The sequence below is a fragment of the Lissotriton vulgaris genome, chromosome 6, assembly GCF_964263255.1.
Source record: "Lissotriton vulgaris chromosome 6, aLisVul1.2, whole genome shotgun sequence".
Taxonomy (NCBI): Eukaryota; Metazoa; Chordata; class Amphibia; order Caudata; family Salamandridae; genus Lissotriton; species Lissotriton vulgaris.
This window is the reverse complement of record NC_141694.1, coordinates 1,108,718,699-1,108,740,688: the sequence shown is the minus strand read 5'-3', so window position 1 is coordinate 1,108,740,688 and position 21,990 is coordinate 1,108,718,699. Positions and strand designations below refer to the sequence as shown.

The 21,990-nt window shown below is 43.9% G+C and overlaps 1 protein-coding gene across 1 annotated transcript in view; it reads right to left on the bottom strand.

Moving 5' to 3' along the window:
• LOC147708496 (serine/arginine-rich splicing factor 7-like) overlaps positions 1 to 21,990 on the bottom strand; it is a 54,649-nt gene that overhangs the window by 23,721 nt on the left and 8,938 nt on the right. Inside the window, exons 2-4 of the mRNA XM_086927185.1 lie at positions 10,634 to 10,814; positions 2,663 to 2,842; positions 200 to 268 (exon numbers count right to left, since the gene is read on the bottom strand). Of these exons, the coding sequence (XP_086783311.1) occupies positions 200 to 268; positions 2,663 to 2,842; positions 10,634 to 10,814 (430 nt within the window). The remainder of the gene's footprint in view (positions 1 to 199; positions 269 to 2,662; positions 2,843 to 10,633; positions 10,815 to 21,990) is intronic.

The following is a 21,990-nucleotide window of genomic DNA, read 5'->3' as shown; positions in this document are numbered from 1 at the left end:
CTTCCTCAACAATGGTAATTGCATATAATTGATGTGTCTTTTTATATGATTTATGCCTATATTATACACACACACACATATATATACACACACCCAGCCCCGTAAAGTAAGCCTGACAAATTATATAGATCAGAAAGACATTTGCATAAAAAGCTATTGCATACATTTCTGAAAACAGTGTACAAGGAAATAATCTCACCTTCTGCCACGGCTTCGTGAACGAGAATATCTTCGACCTCTGGACCTTGAGTAAGATCGAGACCTTGACCTAAGTCATCAAGTTGAAAAAAAGTGTCACAATGGAACTTTAGGTCTTAGTCTACCACTGCCTCAATACCACTTACGGAGGGTGTTCAGTTAACTATAGAATCATGTGCCAGAGCGGGGAGGGTCATTATCCCCAAGACTCCAAAATATATTAGTGGCAAGAGGAAATTCCTTTGACACTAGATAAAGCACAAACCGCTATACATACAGATGGGGAATATGATGTCTGAAGCTAATAAAACTGAGGGTCAGTATCACAAGGAAAATTCTTAAGCGGTTAAAAATAGGTTTAAAAAGGTCCGTCCAATTAATTATGGCTACGTCTACCACTGGCTACAGATTAAACAAAGCCCGAATTTAAGCCTTTGCACAAGATTTAAACAGTTGATAACATTTCTCAGAACTAAGAAAAACCTGTTTCCCCAGATGAAAGAAAACTGGGGGTCAATTAATTATACTTCTAAAGATATCCAAGCTACGGGTTTACATTTCTGCTAACAAAGACTGCTTAACTGAACATAAAATGTACATTTCTTATAAAGAAAAAAAAAAGTGTAATTTGTAGTTAAAGTAAACCTTGCAAGTTTGCAGGTCGACCCTCTTTGGCTCAAGGTCTAGGAGATCTAGAAGATCTATCAGTCGATCGCTGCGTCTATTGTAGATGTTTTCTTCAATCTAGCGACGACCATACTGACAGCCAAATGAAACCGGGTGAGACTTGATTGTCGGAGGAAGATTTTTCTAGGAGGGAATGTGGTCAATCGGACGTTCCTCTTTCTAAACGTAGGGGGCCCAATTGAAAGCCAAATTTACAGCACAATGGCGGTCACCTTCTTAATTTTTCTGGCCGCTAAGGATTGTTAAAGGTGAAGCTACATGTAGAAGGCTTGAGGGGATATGGCCTCATGCTGATCACCCAAGGTATAGCAGAATCTTAATGGTCGAATTTGCAAGGCGCCTCAGCATGAAATCTTAAGGCTCGTGACATTCTGAATCAAGGCGACTGACTCAAACGAAGAAACCTGAAAGGTTTTGACCAGGTCAAGGATTAATATTTTGCATATAAAAAAAATTTAACAATCTATACATTACACCAATAACAGTTCAACAAGTTATACGTCATAGTAAATTACATTTTTACATCAGGTTTTACTTTCATGGTCCCATACCCCTCCCCATACACCCCCCCCATGCAATCAACAAACCCCGCAAATCCACAAAGGTTAAGAGCTGGTGAGATGGCACTGTAAGCCTGAAACATAATGCCTGGCACAATAGTGTCATGTCAAAAAGAGTTAGCTTGTGAGCGACACCATTTAAGATACTATGTTGTCAGAGGTGCCCCTCTTATGAAGCACAAATATCTTCCCTGCTCCCAGCACAAGGACAGAATAATCGTAGGGATTTTGGTGTCTGGAATTCTGCAGAGGATCTTGTCCACTCCCTACTGGAAGGGAACCACTCCTAAAAGATCAAGCAGTATGCATGCCAAAATCTCAAGGTTGACTGGATTAAACACACCCAACGTAAACATTTTTATCCGGGAGCCCAAGTTGCAGAAGATACACCCATGCTCACTGGGGGAAGCGGAGTTAAGCTGCTGAACAAACACCTCACATGTAAATGTGCACATATAACAGTGGGAGGCTTCCTACCCCTCTCGCACAGATGGAGACTGGAGTATTACGGGTTATACCCTGTATGGTGAGCATGGCTAATAGGTGGCTCTGCTAGTCGCAACTTAATATGCATTTTTTGTTACAGATATCAAGCATTCACACATAGGACTTGGGATGGCAGTTGCAGGGTAAAATTGGATATTTTTGGGGGTAGCAGGAGGTCCCCTTAAAGAGTTAAGCCCAATGTATACTCCAGAAAGGGCTGGAGGTTACTACACTAGCCTATACTACTCAAGACAAACTGGTGGGTCAAATTAAGTGATAATGCATGGAGGTGTGAGTGAGTATAGGAGTGTCGGAGGGAGGGGGATTGGGGTAGAACATACTAGAGAAGCAGGGTCATTGCATGCATAAAGCTTAACCAGAATAAGTGATTTAAGGAATATACATATGGCTGATGCAGGCAATTGATCAAGGAAATAAATGGCCTTTCTAGACTGTAAAATTATGACATTGAACTATATGTAAATTGTAACCAAACAAGAAAAGCGGCGAATCAGTTGACGAAGGTTTGTTTCCACGTGTAAACTGGAAAAATACATGTAGCCTGCAACTCTCCTATATTCATGCAAGTGCAACTGGTTAAATAACTAATAATGACTGTACCACTTCGCTGTTAAATATCCAGAAAATAGGGGTACAGTAACAAATATACCCATGCCAGAAACGCCCTAGGCCTTAATCAAGGAAACTGCAAAAGAATACGCCGATCATACCTGGTCCTTCGTCGGCGGCCAGTGTAACGATGACAATCATAAGCATAGTGGCCTTCCTCTCCACATTTGAAGCACTTGTCAGCAGGATCGAAGGGGCGTCTTGATGGAGGTCGGTCATATCTGGACCGACGAGGCATGCCTGTTGACAATTCAACCCGTAGCCTTGACCCACAGAGCACACTACAATAAGAAAATCCGAATATAAAAAAATATCTGTGCAACGTACCAAAGTCAGTGCTCAATTATACAAAAACATTTAAGGACGAAGATATTTAGATTTTTTGACGACTTTTGTAAAGTAAGTCTAAGTTCAACAGCCCTGTGTAGTTTTGCCAATAGGAAAACAAATCAAATACAAGCCACAATCAGGGAAAACTGTCATGACAGGATACAAGTGTCGTTGCGATGGTAATCACCATATCCCAAGGCCCTCATTGCAAACGTCACTGATGGCCATGACGTATGTTTTTGTAGTTAATCATTTTCAAAGTATGAATCAAATTGACAACATGGCTTTGTGTAAGGTACCAAACACACCTCTATATGCAAAATAACCACACATCACAATAACAAAACAAGGTGTTAACTATTAAAGAAACGTTAACGCACAGTTAATTGACAGGAGGTATACCGGAGAGCTTATCCATAGGTCATAATAATCACTGCAAAAACCAAGCCTTCAGAAAGATTAGTAGTATAGACAACAATTGGTCCTCGACATAATTTTACCATTGAAAATAATCATAACATTTGGTCAAGTTGATTCACTCCACACCAAGACTGAATCTGTAGTCTTAATAACATAGATGATACTAGCCCACAACTTCAAATTTTTTTTTACAATAAGTGCCAATAAACCAATGAAACCGAAAGAAGTCCAATTAGGACGATCAATTTAATATACAATATAACAACGTTTGAAAATCAATGTATCTATGTACATATATTTACATGAATCATAAGGCAAAATACACTTTTCTAAAAAGAGAGAACGTGCACAGAGAAAGATAAAGTATGTGCTCAAGTGAATGATCAAGAAGATCAGAAAATAGTGTAAATCATTTATATACAAAGAAACATGAGCCTGTCCTGGGTAATGCTTGTAAAAAATACTTCTTTTTTACTAGCTAAATGCTATCTACAATTCCTTGGTCCTTAAATTGCACCAATGGCAATAGGATTGCCAGGAAGGAGGGGGTGGGGGGTGGACAAGGGACAGGGGTCAGTAGGTACAGGCTCCCAAAGGGGAATGTCGTCGACGTTTCGACCCAACCATATAGTGGGTGGTTCAAGTCCTCAACAACGGGTCTTCATCAGGACGGAGTGATAGGGGAATGTCTCTCAGAGTGCACGTCAATTAAAAACGACTATCATTGGGCACCCTTCCGTGGTGCCTTGACAAGACAAAGTGCGACGATTGGTCCGCACCCACAATATGAAAGTATCCAAAGTTATACCAATGCGTATGTTCACGGGTGTTTCTCAAAATTATTTTCCAAGCGAATCTGACATCGAGTGCCCGTGTCTTCGGTAGAAGCATAGGGTATTTGTTCCTTGTAGCTCCGCTCAGTGGCGCACAGCTTCCCACTTAGAATCGCGTTATGGAATGCATTCCATGCGGACCAATCGTCGCACTTTGTCTTGTCAAGGCACCACGGAAGGGTGCCCAATGATAGTCGTTTTTAATTGACGTGCACTCTGAGAGACATTCCCCTATCACTCCGTCCTGATGAAGACCCGTTGTTGAGGACTTGAACCACCCACTATATGGTTGGGTCGAAACGTCGACGACATTCCCCTTTGGGAGCCTGTACCTACTGACCCCTGTCCCTTGTCCACCCCCCACCCGCTCCTTCCTGGCAATCCTATTGCCATTGGTGCAATTTAAGGACCAAGGAATTGTAGATAGCATTTAGCTAGTAAAAAAGAAGTATTTTTTACAAGCATTACCCAGGACAGGCTCATGTTTCTTTGTATATAAATGATTTACACTGTTTTCTGATCTTCTTGATCATTCACTTGAGCACATACTTTATCTTTCTCTGTGCACGTTCTCTCTTTTTAGAAAAGTGTATTTTGCCTTATGATTCATGTAAATATATGTACATAGATACATTGATTTTCAAACGTTGTTATATTGTATATTAAATTGATCGTCCTAATTGGACTTCTTTCGGTTTCATTGGTTTATTGGCACTTATTGTAAAAAAAATGTGTGGTTGTGGGCTAGTATCATCTATGTTATTAAGACTACAGATTCAGTCTTGGTGTGGAGTGAATCAACTTGACCAAATGTTATGATTATTTTCAATGGTAAAATTATGTCGAGGACCAATTGTTGTCTATACTACTGAATACCCAGGTTCTTGGACTATATTGGGTCAACCCCTGTTTTATAACAGTTCAGAAAGATTAGAGCAAGGTTCTATTAGTTCAGCCTAACAGGCCTCAATAAGCCATTCACAATGGTGTCTATCTTAGTGAGATCCACCACGACCAAACTCTAGGTTACTTGTCGATGTTGGATGAATGCATCTTGCCAGAAAGCTTAGGCACTATGTTGCTCCAAGTTAGTCGTAATTTCCAAGATATAAGAGTAGCTTCCACCTTTGTCGTCATCACCTTATGAATTGCACCCACCCAGTCAATGATCAAGATGCTAATGTAGTTTTGAAATTATATATATATATATATATATATATATATATATATATATATATATATATATATATATAGTACAATTCCCTCTGCTTAAAAGAGATTCCTGGACACCCAGGGATGCTTCTATTCCTTTATTAAGCCAGATCACACCTCGCCATCGTGAAACGTGTTGGGGAGGTGTGATCTGGCCTAATAAATGAATAGAAGCATCCCTGGGTGTCCTGGAATCTCTTGAGCAGAGAGAATTGTGCACGATAATAAGGGCTACCGGGACTCTTCTAGGACCGCCGCAGTAGAAGCTCCGGACTTCCGAGATTTACGTGAGTGGAATATATATCTCTTTAGCAAAACCCTGCACGGTCCCCACCAGAATCTCCACGGCACAGAGGGAGTCCACAATTATTTTCTTAGAGGTACTTTATTTCTTAACCCGTTGGACGCTCATGACTAGCTGAGCTCGTCACAACCGCCGCAGAACGGCCACGCGGGGATATTTCCGCTCCTGTGCTGGGCGTTCTATTGAGTGGGCGGAGTCCAGTCGTGACTAGCTGAGAGCACAGCTGTTGCACAAGAGGTCAGCAGGCAAAGGTTCCTAGAAAGGGGATACTCTAAGAACATTGTTGAGTCAGCTATAATAAGGACTCGACAGATGTCCCGAGCGGCATTCATTTTCAAACCACAGGCTGTAGCTATTGCCTCACAAGATGACAAGATTCAATCACGCATGATTGTGACGTATAGCAGGCAACACTCTGACATAAGGAAAATCATATATCGGAATTGGAACCTCATTAAAGGGGATCCAGTGATAGGTCAGAGGGTTCCAGAGAAACCAATGCTCACGTTTAGAAGATGTACGTCTATGGCTAAATCGTTGGTTAGGAACACTTTGGAACCACAGATGTCTAGTACTTGGGGGGCCCTCAGTAAAGGTTTTAAAAAAAAGTACTCAATGTAAGGCTTGCCGGTATGGATGTAATAGGAGCAATTACATCAGCCCGTTTACACAACGTCCGCGTGAGATTACAAAACGACTAACATGCAAAACAGACTTCGCGGTTTATGTGCTGGAGTGATCATGTGGGCTTAGGTACGTGGGAAGTAGCAAATTACCGACCCACAAGCGAATACTCCAGCACATAAGGGCTAGTATTGGTAAAGATCAGGCCTATCCGGTAGCCAGACACTTCGAGGAAGTACACGAGTCAAATCAATCTGAGCTACAGTATTATGTCATTGATTCTGTGTGGCTTCTGAAAAGAGGTGACAGAAGCGAGGCTTCGACTTCTCGAAACAAGATATATTCTGGAGTTGGACAGTAAACATCCCAATGGTTTAAATGAGACTGAGGATTTGCACACTTGTGTACAATAATTAGGCCTGAAACTGTGGGAATGTACACTTAATCTGAAAGTCATTTATTTATATTTTTTGTACGTAGGATCACATTTAAGCTATTTATACAATATTTTGCTACATGGTTTTTAAGAATCGCCTGTACTGTATATCAATGAATTGTGGAATTCATTATTTTAATTTTGTTTAGAGGATTATGAGGAGTCTCGCACCTGAAGTGAGTAATTTTAATATGTGAGGGGTCAAACCGAGATTGATCTTGATATATTATCTTTTTTTGCACTAGCACGAGCCCTTTTCCTTTTATTTGCATTGATTATGACTCCTAGGGACCAGTAGGACTTCTATGTAATTTGTGGTCAGAGTAGAACAACTAGTTGGACTAGGCCCACTAGGGCAGTATTAACTACCGGAATAAATAGCTATTGAGTAGAATGGAGAGGTTTACAACCCTATTATCTGCAGCAGGGAATCAAGTTGTGCACTGGCAATGAATTTATTTCTGCAGATGTAAATGTGAGTTTTTTTTGTTATTTTCAAAAATCGAAAATGAGGTTTTTTTAAAAATAAATTCTGAGAATAATATTATAAATTTTATATGATTTTACCATATTTATTCATTTTAGAATTATTCAAATGTGAAATTGCATTATGCTTGTAAATTTGCATAGCCATTAAGTAGTATTTTTTCTATGTTGTTCACCTGATATTCTGAATTACCTATGCACTGGCACTTTAAATACTGGTCACTGCCTATCGCAACTTGCCATGTGATCAAGCTTCGTTGGAAGCAAAACGCGTAATGGCGGCTAGAGAAATAAATACACCTTGAATGAGCACAAAATTCGGGTCTGCTTTTCGTCATTTGTGGAGAGACTTTGGCTGCTGCCTGGTTTTTGTTGACGAGCTACATTATATATATATATATATATATATATATATATATATATATATATATATATATATATATATATATATATATATATATATATATATATATATATATATATATATATATATATATATACACACACGGTTGCCCTATTTCAAGAACACCAGCACAATTGCGAGTTACTGCCTCCTTTTGTCCCGGCAGCTGTAGAGACTTTATACCATATTGTCCCGTCCAATTAGGACTTCGTTTATACAATGTATGATGGGACTGGCAGTCCGTTTATTTACCAAGCGGTTGCTTGATCGGGTTTTCATGCCAATTTAATTCCCCAAGTGGGTTTCCATGGAGAATCGGCTCAATCTATATATCTATATCTATATATCTCTTCAGCAAAACCCTGCACGGTCCCCACCAGAATCTCCACGGCACAGAGGGAGTCCACAATTATTTTCTTAGAGGTACTTTATTTCTTAAACCGTTGGACGCTCATGACGAGCTGAGCTCGTCACAACCGCAACGGGACGGCCACGCGGGGATATTTCCCCTCCTGTGCTGGGCGTTCTATTGAGTGGGCGGAGTCGTGACGAGCTGAGAGCACAGCTCCACTGTGCAGCGTGACGAGCTCAGCTAGTCACGAGCACCACACGCAGCCCCGCACCGCGGGGGAATTAGCCCCGCGGGGAAGGGGTTAAACACCATTAGTGCAAACATGAAAGGACGGTATTGAAGTTGGCCTAGTGAAGCTGCCTCTTAAATGGTCTGTGTAATCAAATGGTGGGATCTGTGCAATCAAATGGTGGGATCTGTGCAACGCCTGTGACGGACATCAAAACCCTTCGAAGTGGCTTCACACACACACACAAATCAGAATACCTAGCCTACATCAATTAATTCAAACCTAGCATTTGAATTATTAATTGAAACCTTACACAACCCATCTCCAGATACAAAAATGTAAGAAGGGATTTGGTTAGGGTTATGCATTAGAATTGTGAGTTATAGAATGCAGCCAGGTGCACAGAGTCCAGAGATTACCCCCGAAGTGTACAGGGCTCAACGTACATTAAAAGTGCTCCATTTGTGGTAGTGTGGACAAGCAGCCTTAGGCCTAGCCACAGAAGTGTAAGACATTTGTTATGCACGCAGTGATTAATAAATAACATTACTCAAAAAGGAAATCCACACCAATTTTAGAGGAAAAAAATTTGCTTCTTTCAAAATGTATTTTAAAGACCAAGATGTTTGCAAAAAGGCAAGTACATTTTTCAGGAAAAATGATTAACACTTTTTTTTTTAAAGTGGACATTTGGTGCTTTGTAGTGTTAGTCTAAGAGAGGACAACAAAAATGCAGTTTATGCAGGCAGTTACTAAATTTAACAATTCTGAATTCTGTGGGTGTTTGGTCAATACCAGGCAGGGTTCAAATCTGTCCCAGGAGTGTACCACCAGCAGCACAGGGGCAGCAGGGTGCAGAAGTCAAATTTGAGGTTGGGTGCCCAATATTAGCCAATAGAGACTGAGGGTACTCAAAGCTGCGCCGCTCACAGGTGAGTAAAGTGGTGTCAGGTGTTGGTCGTGGGGGGGGGGGGGGGGGGCACAAGGAGGTACCAAACTTGTACCGTCATAAGCACAGGGGCAGCCGAATGCAGAGGGCCAACACAGCTTCGGGCACCCAATATTAACGAATGGGGCTTTGGGTGCAGGGGAGTCCTTGGGCGTCAGAAAACTTTTACCAGGCAGGTCATGGGGCGAGGTGGGTCCTTCAAGTTGAGGCTGCAATTGTCGAGAAGGAGCCCAGCAGGGGTCAGCCCACACTGGACTGGCTCAGAAGCGCTGTGGAACCTTTGCAGGACCAGTGGGCCACTTGGGCTCGGGTCATGGGTGTCAGTTGCAGAGGGGGATCTGGAGGAGGGTTTGCTGTTCCTCAGGCAAAGTTTTTTCTTTGCAGATGGTTTCTTTTGGACAGGTTCGCTGTTCACAGGAAATTAGGCGTCTTTCTTGAAGGCAGGCAGTCCTCCCAGAGTTAAATCCTGGCTCAGATGTTTTCAAATGTGATCATGAAGAAGGCACAAACGAGCAGTGTAATTGAGGACAACAGCGTGGTGGAAGGATTATGCCATGTGAAGGTTATCGGTTATACATTTCTCTTTCCCTGTAGTTATGTTATGCATCCTTGTTTTTCCTTTTTTAACCTCTTCGAAGCTAATGACGAGCTGGGCTCGTCATGGCGCTTACCTGCCGTGCGCGGATGACAAGGCCAGCTCGTCATGAATAATGGCATCCTGCATATCTCAGCACAGGACGGGAAAACGCCTAGCAGCCATGTGGTTAATATTAAGCTGGCATCGTGGCTTAACTTAATTTGCCATGGACATTACAGTTTGTCGTGTTTTTATGATTATTTCATCAGGGTGGGAGGTGGGGGGGGGGGGGGGGGTTTGCATTAGAATTATAAGTTTTGGACTGCAGCCAGGGAAGATTCCAGGTTTGTACAGTGGAGACCTGAGCTGCCATGGGATGGTTGGGGAGAACTCACTCTGAATTAATGACTTCTCACTAGATTCCCCAATTATTCAAGCCTCCAAAGGTCTATGGCACTCGTGTGCAGAATTCAGTTTTAAATGGCTTAAACTTTCAGTCCTCATTTTCATATTGAAAACTCTGAATCAGGGGCCTTTATCACGTGGTTCAACCTTTAGAGATAGCTTGTAATGAGGGCATTCAAGGTAAATTTGCTGGACAATTATTAAAATAAAATTATGTAAGTATTCAGTGACAGGCAAATGATACCCTATCAGGTCTTGAATGCCTAATTTGCACACACAAAAATTACCTATAACAATGCATTTTACATTCGTTAGATTTATTTTCCCTGTAGGAACTCTTTTTCAAGCTCCTCTTCTGTGTTGTGCCCCTCAAACCATATCACAGCAATTACAACACACTGAAAAATTCTACGGGTACTCGGTACAAAAAAACAAAAACAAACAACATTCGGAAATACACGAATGACAACTGGTAAACTGACAATTTATGCCACTGCATAATGTAAACTTACTTCCCATCCAATCCACGAACAGCATCTTCTGCATCTCTTGGATCCTCAAACTCCACAAAAGCAAATCCTGGAGGGTTTCTTGCTATCCACACGGTTCGCAGAGGGCCATAATAACTAAATGCACGCTCCAACTCTCCTTTCCCAGCTCCTGTTTCAAGGTTACCCACAAACACCTTGGTTTCTGTTCAGAAAAGAAATAATTGTGCATTTATAAGTCATCTATTCAGGAATACTTGTCCTTTTATTAAAACATTTTTTTCAAAGGGGGGGGGAAATATGTTTCCAAAAGTCACATGCTTCCCATTCATGGACTAAAATAAAACCCTGACAAGCATAACGTTACAGGTCTGTTAGAGTGCTTTTACTGCACAAAATGCAGAGATATAAAATCCCTGGTTTCAGAGACATCTGCATTAAGTACAATATTTGATGCCTCCCTGCGATATATGGATTCGCCATCATGACAGCATCCACTTCAATAGTCTGCAGAGTTTTATCCTTATTCGGCTCACTAGTATTGTGCAGCAATGGATAAATAAATTACATGTTGGGGTTATCCAAATTATGGGCACATTCTCTGGTGGCTATTTCTATCCTTCTGATCTAGAAACATTTGTTTTGACAGTTGCAAATGTTGTGGCAAATGTAGTAAACACTGCAGCCTCAGTCACACAATCCCACTGGACTCGTCAATTGCTTTATCCATTTATGAAGTCAACTAAAATGTAAACATGCTAGCTGCACCTTGAAGAGAACAGCTTTAACAATACCTCAATTCTACAGACAGAACTTTTCTAAGCATCTTGTTGTAAATAGCATTTTATCATCTCCTATCCTTTAGTAGTCGGTCTACAGTCTTTCTTGTGTGATTCATTCATAGCATCTTATTGTGTTCTGTATGTAATGTTCTTATCTAGTTAATGTCCTAGGCTGGTCAGTTGAAGCCTGGTCAGTTGGTGGATTACATGTTCTTTTACCTGTACTGCAATAAATGGAAGAAGGTGACTTCTCTTCTACCTACATTGGATCTAGTATTATTTACAACACATCTCAATTAGTGGTTGAATACATTTCTATTCTCAATTGCATAATAAAAATGTCAAACCTTAAATGCCTAAAGAGCAATGCTAGGCCATGAGGGGTGAGGGAGTGTCTTTATTCACCAGTACTACAAGACTCGTTACAGCACAGCCAGGCCTTGGTCACATGAACCTCAGTTACATGGGTTGCCTAGTTATAGGCAACAAGAAATACACCTGACTGTGAACACAGGGGCTGCCATATGGAAAGGAGGTAAATAAAAGACAGTGTTATAGGCAGCAATGTTATGCATGATACAAAGTAAAACGAGGCATGCGATTTCACCCCAAAAAAAGAAAAAAGGTGGTAAATTTTAGACAAGCAGTCATAAACGAGAAATAAACTGTTAAGAGCAATACTCAGTTGAGGCTGCTCTATCTTAAGTGATATCAAGCGCATCCAGCAAGAGAACAGATTGCCAGTGATCCCATTTTCTTAGTAGAGGTCCTTGATAGTACTTATGCCCCAGCGAACTTCAAACTCACCTCCGTTTTCATGCCCCAGATGCCCTTTGACACCATAGATTCTTTCCACGCGAAACTCATTAAAGATCTAAATACTGAGACACAGGCAACAATTTTCCATACACAACACAACAAGGGCACAACACCAGGCGGAAGACGACTTAGCGAAAGACCCAAATACAACAAGCACTGGCGTTGCCAATAGGTCTCGCAGTAGGAAAGTTGGAGCTATTGGTTTTGTAAATGACATTGTATATTTATATATTGTTATTGACAATGCCAATAACAATATATAAATATAAAATGTCATCTACAAAACCAATAGCTCCAACTCTCCTATTGCGAGACCTATTGGCAACGCCAGTGCTTGTTTTTTCTTTACTTTCAGCCATGCTGCACAGCACAGCTGTACATGGCTAAACAAGGCATTAAAAAGTCAATAGATCTAGTAGAGGTGAGCTCTGTTGGCTTTTCCAGTGCTTGTTTAGAAATGGTGACCTGGATCCAATACGAGTCAGTAGCACCCTTGCTGACAGAGTGGTATTTTAGAAACAAAACATGTGCCATTTTGCAAGGGTGAAAAGACAGCTCAACCAACACCAGCACTCGTGTCCTTTTCTAATGCTTGCAGCAGTCACGGGACAGCGCTTCAAGTTCCAAGGAAATAACGGAGGTCACATACTGCGGCTAACACTTGCCTGCAATGACCACACGTTGCTGCTTTCTTGGGCCCAGATGGGAAGTTTGAATTTTTGGATTATGGCTTGGTGCAGACTCGCTGAAGTTCCCATCAGGGGTGTGTTGAGAGCTCCGTAATAAATAACAGCGCTATGCTGGCAAAGTGGACATTCTTCAAATGCTGACGAACAAAAGCAAGGGAAAACAAAGTCATTTTTTTTTAAAGGTAGGGAAATGCAGAGGCGTCTTGTGACGGAAGCCGGATGGGGGCGGGAGAGCCTGGGGCGGGATTCCGAGTGAGGGGAGGCCATCGGATTAGGAGGGAAGTGCAGACTCGCTGAAGTTCGCATCAGCGGTTAGTTGCTTCAAAAGGAATGTATTTCATTCCGGGTAAAAGCCCAAATAAAGAACGTCTGCTCCTGCACTGGTGAACAAATCAAATTATCTACTGTGCCTAATAAAAAGTAAAGTAAATCTAGCAGATTAGCACAAGTAAATTATTTTTAATAAACACAAACTGGGTGACCCTAACCTAAAACAAATGTGAGTGTGGTTAGAGCTCCGTAAAAATAACAAGGATTGTTTACTTTAGGTGCTTCTTGTTTTGGTGAATAAGTATGGCGGGGATGTTTTCCACTTACCACAAATGTGCACGCGTGTGCTCATCGCCCGACTCACGTCCTAAACCCAGCTCCGCCTAAGGGATTAGGTCTGAGGGGTGGCAAGATGCCGGTGCGGGCGTCGGGTGTGTTTACATTCGGGAAGCAAACCCTACAAGAGGGGCCAGGGTCAGGGTGAAAGAGGGGCCAGGTAGTGGTTTCTGCGGAGCCCTGTCGGACGGCGTTGTGGGATAGTCGATGCGGGACATGTGCTGAATGTTTTTAAACCTTTAATAAAGTAGCGTAAAGGCGGAGGCTCGACAGAAAATGAAGGTTGACAGCTGACTGGATGGTAATACGCAATGCAGTAGTGTTGGCAGGAGAACCTTGGCTCTGTGGGAGGAGGGGCGCTGGGGGGGTAGGAGGCACATGAGAACGAGCTCGTGTAACAACATGCTTGTCTGATGGAGAAGATGCTTCCACTTAAGAATGTACCGATGTAATCACGTTGTAAACTAAAATAAAACAAGTAAGGCTGTGTGCCAGGAGAGAGAGGGGAGGTGCTGGAGCTGGGGAACAGATGGCCGTGTGCGAAGCACTTGGAGAGTGTATGCTGGGCGGGAATGCGAGCGAGCGGAGGCAGGCTGGTGTGGGAGGGGGGAGGTGCTGGTGTGGGAGGAGTGCTGCCAGGGGAGGGGAAGCCTGATGCCGGATGGGGGCGGGAGAGCCTGGGAATGCGAGAGGCTGGGCTGGGCTTGCATGCGATGCGCGTGCATGTTCACGTGAACTTCATGAAAACCGCGGGGCTGAAAGCCCTTTGGTTTGAAGATGTTTTCGCCACATGAATTCTCGCTCCGCTCGATGCGCTTGCGCACATCGATAGGTCGCGAGACCTAAAAATCCAGCCAGGTGAAAGGGGGGGGGGGTACGCTTATTTTTCCTAGGGAAAAATACATTGGTGAGGCATATAGGCAACTCAAAGACAGGTAATGCTATGCCCCCATCTCCAAGGAAAAACACTCAACACCTTCTGGGTTAAATTGGAAGACTGGAGGGATAGGACTCTCTTTGAGGAGCACAATTACCTAAAGAAAAAAATAAGATTACCCACAGAACCGGTCATCTACCTCCTCCCAAAGATCAGTACAGGCCCACCCAGAAGACCTACTGTGTCCTCAATGCAAAGCAGCCTAGAAAATACCTCTACTAAATAGGAAAGATTAAAACACGGAGGTGTTACATTCAGTCATTGGTTGCTATAGAGGACGACACAAATTGACGGTGGCTACTCAGTTTTACTAGAGCAACTAGTGAGATGGGTGCTAGTACTCTTAGCATGTCGTTATCATGTATGCAGTAACCAAATTATTGTGGTGATATTAGTAAGGCATAGAATAAAGTACGTGCCACATGGAAAATACTAGGGATTGAGATTGAACTCCCTGTATTAATCACTCCTTCTAAAAAATGTTTAGAAATAGATAATAACATCTGTGACAACGAGGGAAGACAGGTGGGTTATAGAGACCATTCACAAACCACAGTATGTTGAATTCATCCACAGGTCGTCATATCAAGAGACCGCCCTCAGGAGGTTATCCCCTGATGTTCATGCTGGTTGACAAGATTATATTAACCAAGTCGCAAGAGTATACGAGGCCAAGCTTTCTGAAATTGGTAAGGTATCATCTTGCAAACCTTTTGGCATAATTTTGAGATATAAGATTATAATATGTCTCTCACAACTGGCCGTCCTGCTCTTTTCTTTTCTTCTTTAAGAATGATTATGTACAACGCGTTTATAACTGAATAAGAACATCCGGCCTTAACTTATGCAGTATTCCTAATTTAATAAAGGGATGCTTTTTTAATAATGGAGAATATGATACAGGATTTGTCACTATGTAATCATCAATATGATGGTGACATTCTTTATGTTCATAGTAGATGTCACTTGAGAAAGATAGGACATCATCCTGTTTGCCCATTCTGCACTTAGTATTGAGGTATGTGGTGTTCTTTCATGAATAAAAACATAACATTGGTTTTATGATAAATCTGTGTAATGAGGAATGGTAGTGCGGTTGTCTTTTAAATTATTATATGAGCTTTTTTATTATGCATCGAAGTGTCGTTTAAAAAAAAAAAAATTATGCTGACATAATGTTAGAATAAATATGTTCCTGATAACTAAATTTGCTGTTGAGACATGAACATGTAAAACATTATAAACTGTCAAATAATTGTATGTTCCTTATATTTAGAATACTAGTCCTGATGAAGGTGTTTAAAGCATAAACCGAAACGCTGCGTCGGCAACTTTTCTCTTGGTGATTTTAGTGATTGTATGACATTTTTTGTGATTCCAATATTTTTATTCATGACTGTGTTGTATATGAAGATGGAATTGTGATAATTGAAATAAATGATATATATTCTCTTTTTTAACAAAGTCTCTCGTTTTGAGATTTTATGTTGTGCATTTATCTTAATCTTTCTTTTTAAATTGTTGGCTTTATTGTATGGTGTACTATGAGCTCTCGACAACCACGATATCCCCTTGTTCTTGTATAAATTGCAAACTAGGGACATTGTTACTTTTTCGTATCTTCCCCTGTCCCGAATTGAATAGTTAGGGGACCTCCTTTATTTTTTCTACGCTCAATACAAAGCAGCCTAGAAAATACCTCAAGGTGCATTGATTTTCTTTTGAGGAACTTTGTTTCCAACTACCATCATACACAAGAGACACCAAGGACTTCATACAACGCATAGAGGGCATCCAGTGGAGGAAGGTTTTACCCTTACGACCTCGGATGTATGCTCTCTTTACACTGCCATCCAGAATTCTGATGGCTCCGAGCCAGTGAACCCTTCGTAGAAGCAAGATCCATCCATCTGTTGCAACACACAAACACATTACTGGAAATGGGTTAGTTTCTACCTGAGCAATAACATCTTTGTTTGATGGAAACATTTTCTGCCAACTCAGTGGGACAGCAATGAGTACCTGCTCTGTCCCAATCTATGCAAACTTGTTCATGGGCTGGTGGGAGAACAGGCATCAGTCGCCAAGCACACAGCACTGGACATTGAGAATGCTAGCCTGTGACCCAGTTTTATCGATCATTTATTCATCATAAGGAGAGGCAGTAGGGAGTTTGCAGAAGCATTTGTGAGCAAACTCTGGATTAATTCACTGGCATATACCTGAAGCACCAACATTGTGGTGGTGAAAGGAGGGGGGGGGGGGGGGGGGGGGTGAGAAGAGAATCATTTGAACAATGAATAATACTGCAAGCCTTCAGCAGGCAACAGCCTTCTTAACACCCTCAGAAGCCACTGAGACCTTGAAGTGGGGTATTCCACACAGGGAGCTGTTGATGGCTACGAGGAGAAACACTAGTTCCCAGGAATCTTTTCTTAGGGAACGAGAAATGATGATGAAAAGATTTAAAAAGAGGATAACCAGGTTGGGTTCTTAAAACTGCAGTTGCGAGATTCCATCAAGGACAGGGATAGCATCCTGTTTACACCAGCTAAAGCTGTAGAAGAAGGAGAGGACAAATCCAGATAAATTACCACCTATAATAACCAACACAAAGTTGGAAAAGTTTCTCAGGCATAATGGGCAAACCCGTACCACGGACACAGTCATAAGCTTTTATTCGATATACAGAGATATCTTATAACCCGTACCACGGACACAATCAGATAGTGGCGCACAGACCCAGCACTACTTACAGGAGGTAGGGATCCCAGAGAGACACCCTTGTCCACAAAGTGGTCACCATGAAAGACACCAATAGAGTGGGCAAACCACAAAGCTTCTTTCCCGGCAGAAAATTCAAGTTCAGTTGCAACAGAGCAGATTACACAACACCGGCTAACAGCAGAACAAGAAAAATCACCAAACTTCTCACGTGTAGCTCAGAGTTTGCGCGTTTATGTCCTTCAGTACCCTTGTGATAAACACTACGTAGGAAGCACAATACACCGGGCCAAAACAGAATTCGAGCACAAGTGTGCCATTGATAATAAAGATCCTCAGTATCCAATGGCGCCCCATTATAGCGAGATAAACTACAGCGATAGGAGCACGCTGGTCTATTTTATAACTGACCAAGTTCCACACAGAGAAGACAATTGTGTTCTTAACCTGAGATGCCTTGAATCAAGGCACACCATTGATATAAAAACAAAATTCCCAGTAGGCTAGAACAGCTTAGAGTACATCTTGGGGACTAATTCCAGCTGTGCCTTTGTTGATATATTGCTCGTATCTGCTTTAACCCCCCGACTCCCTCCCTAACCACCTTTTTAGGTCTCGCCTGTTGTCGATGCGCATGCGCATCGAGCAAAGCGAGACTATTGCGAGTTATCCACACTTTATCTGCACTGCAAGGAATCGTGGCGATTCCTTGCAGTGCCCGTGAGTTTTAAGGTCAATGCGCATGCGCATTAAGCTTATGCGCATTGACCTTAAAAGTCACGGGCGCGTGCACGTCCGTCTTTGTTTACCCCTCCGCCCCCTCCCGCCGTGTCGCATTTCTCCTCCCCCTCCCCTCTCTTCCTTCCGTCGTGTCGCACCTCTCCCCTCTCCGCCCCCTCCCCTGCCCGCCCCCTCCCGCCGTGTCGCATTTCTCCTCCCCCTCCCCTCTCTTCCTTCCGTCCTGCCGTGTCGCACCTCGCCTGCACGTTTTCGGCAAGGAACTTTGCCAGCGCTTGTTTCTCCGTGCAATTAATTAATGTTCTTACTTATAACTGCTGAGTTTTTCCTCTTTCACAAGAAGGCATGGCGAGCATTGTACCGAATCCCGCCCTTGGGTGAATTTAAACCCACTGTGCCAGGAATTGTCTCATAACTAAATCAACGCCCTTATTGAGATAATTAACACGGTGTGCTTGAATTTCCTTTTCAGTTTAAGCATTTGGAGCCGCTCCGTAAACACACCAGAATATTTTTTCCCATTTTATTCCTATTTACGCTACCACAGTTACCGCATTTTGCCTGTTAATGCCCTTAACAACGAGGATGTAAGAAGTAACTTGTGCAACACACAAGAATAACACAGAGGTGCCTTAGTACACTGCTGAGAGAAAAAGGTGTGTGTGGCTTTTTTGTTTCCATTCAAATCATCTGTGTTGGAACTGCTTTTGCAATACAAATGAACTCCGTTTCCTGTACGGTGCCAAAACCCATAAATTTGCTGGATCATTTAGCGCTCAAGTGGGTGACAAATTATACAGATGCGCATTATATTTGCGCTGTGTGCTCAAAGTGTTATTTCACCTAAATTTAACAATCGAGGAAAAAGCAATGTTTTTACACCTTTTATTCCCTCATTACAAGGTTTGGGTCACTGTTCTCACCAGAGAGTAACCGTGGTAACAGGAGTGCCAAACACAGGTCAGCTTAATGTGCTTCCAGTCCCAAATGCACGCTGATGTAAGATAGACTGTAGAACCATTTCCACCATTTTTTTTCTACTAACGCTTATATTCAAATGCACCATTGGCTGATGTTCTCCAGGAGTTGCCACATAAGAATTATAAGAATCAGTGACCAATGAAACGTAATTTTACCCTCAACCCCTCACCCACCCTCAACCCCTCACCCACCCTCAACCCCTCACCCTCACTCACCCTCAACCCCTCACTCACCCTCACTCACCCTCAACCCCTCACTCACCCTCACTCACCCTCACTCACCCTCACTCACCCTCACCCTCAACCCCTCACTCACCCTCACTCACCCTCACCCTCACTCACCCTCAACCCCTCACCCTCACCCACCCTCAACCCCTCACCCACCCTCAACCTCACTCACCCTCAACCCCTCACTCACCCTCACTCACCCTCAACCCCTCACTCACCCTCAACCCCTCACTCACCCTCACCCTCAACCCCTCACTCACCCTCACTCACACTCACTCACACTCACTCACCCTCAACCCCTCACCCTCACCCACCCTCAACCCCTCACCCACCCTCAACCCCTCACCCTCACTCACCCTCAACCCCTCACTCACCCTCACTCACCCTCAACCCCTCACTCACCCTCAACCCCTCACTCACCCTCACTCACCCTCAACCCCTCACTCACCCTCACTCACCCTCACCCTCACTCACCCTCACCCTCAACCCCTCACTCACCCTCACTCACCCTCACCCTCACTCACCCTCAACCCCTCACCCTCACCCACCCTCAACCCCTCACCCACCCTCAACCCCTCACCCTCACTCACCCTCAACCCCTCACTCACCCTCAACCCCTCACTCACCCTCACTCACCCTCAACCCCTCACTCACCCTCACTCACCCTCAACTCCTCACCCACCCTCAACCCCTCACCCTCACTCACCCTCAACCCCTCACTCACCCTCACTCACCCTCAACCCCTCACTCACCCTCAACCCCTCACTCACCCTCACTCACCCTCACCCTCAACCCCTCACTCACCCTCACTCACCCTCACCCTCACTCACCCTCAACCCCTCACCCACCCTCAACCCCTCACCCACCCTCAACCCCTCACCCTCAACCCCTCACCCTCACTCACCCTCAACCCCTCACTCACCCTCACTCACCCCCAACCCCTCACCCACCCTCAACCCCTCACCCTCACTCACCCTCAACCCCTCACTCACCCTCACTCACCCTCAACCCCTCACTCACCCTCACTCACCCTCACCCTCAACCCCTCACTCACCCTCACTCACCCTCACCCTCACTCACCCTCAACCCCTCACCCTCACCCACCCTCAACCCCTCACCCACCCTCAACCCCTCACTCACCCTCAACCCCTCACTCACCCTCAACCCCTCACTCACCCTCAACTCCTCACCCACCCTCAACCCCTCACCCTCACTCACCCTCAACCCCTCACTCACCCTCAACCCCTCACTCACCCTCACTCACCCTCAACCCCTCACTCACCCTCACCCTCACCCTCAACCCCTCACTCCCCCTCACTCACCCTCACCCTCACTCACCCTCAACCCCTCACCCACCCTCAACCCCTCACCCACCCTCAACCCCTCACCCTCACTCACCCTCAACCCCTCACCCTCACTCACCCTCAACCCCTCACTCACCCTCACTCACCCTCAACCCCTCACTCACCCTCAACCCCTCACTCACCCTCACTCACACTCACCCTCAACCCCTCACTCACCCTCAACCCCTCACACTCACCCACCCTCACTCACCCTCACTCACCCTCACTCACCCTCACCCTCACTCACCCTCACTCACCCTCACTCACCCTCAACCCCTCACCCTCACTCACCCTCAACCCCTCACCCACCCTCAACCCCTCACCCTCAACCCCTCACTCACCCTCACCCTCAACACCTCGGCCTCACCCTCACTCACCCTCAACCACTCACCCTCACTCACCCTCAACCTCACTCACCCTCACCCTCACTCACCCTCACTCTCACTCATCCTCACTCACCCTCACCCACCCTCAACCCCTCACCCTCACTCACCCTCACTCACCCTCAACCCCTCACCTCACTCACCCTCAACCCCTCACCCACCCTCAACCCCTCACCCTCACTCACCCTCAACCTCATGCTAAAGATTTACAAAAAAACCCATAAACAATTCTAAAAGCACTAACTCTAATGCTGCGAGACCTATTGCATTTCTAATGCTTGTTTAAACCTGGTATTTGTCTTTTTTCTCTCTCGCAGAAGGAAAGGAAATCTCAGTCCCACAGAAGGATTTACAGGCGAGTGCTCCCAAACCCTTTTCTTCGGACAACAGACCCATGCAACAGATAGGACTGTCACGTCATTATTGTATTAGTTTGTGTACTCAGTGGAAATCATTTGACACACAAATACTCTTTTCTAAGTGCATGTCCAACTCACTTCACTGTTTAAGAATCACAGATGTTGGCCACTATCTCCATCCACCTACATACAGGTAATGTTTGTTTGGAATGCTTCCAGTAAAACGCTGAGTGGAAGGGTCCGAGGTTTCATACAGACTCAATGATCCAATAGGAGAATAATAGTTTATGGGTAGTTTTTAAACAAGTTTGTGACCTTCAGATCTCAGGTTGTAAGTGCCACCTCAGGTTGCGCCATTTTAGGTGGTGCGGAATTACTGAATTCCTTAACCAGTCCCAATTTTAAAAAGCAATTGCCATACCACCCTGAACCAGCCAGTCACCAATACACCCACTTCATGGGAGACATGCACAGATTGTGCCAATTAGGTCTTAGTTCTACTGTTCCTTGTAACAGCACGTATGATAAGCTTTAGCCCAAAGTCTGTATACATCTACCCAAATGCGTGCTACGAAAAAAGTAGAAGTAGGACTGCTCAACAATCAGTTACCCTTGTAACACTTTACACTGCCCATACACTTACTGCCCTGTGACCCTAAGGTAATACATATGCACTGCCAAACACAACAGGTCTGGCGTTGCCTGCTAGTTTTGTCAATGCTTTTTTTGGTCATAGTATGTGCATAACTTTGGTGGGGCGCTTTTGGATCATCAAGCAAAAGAGTTTAAGGCT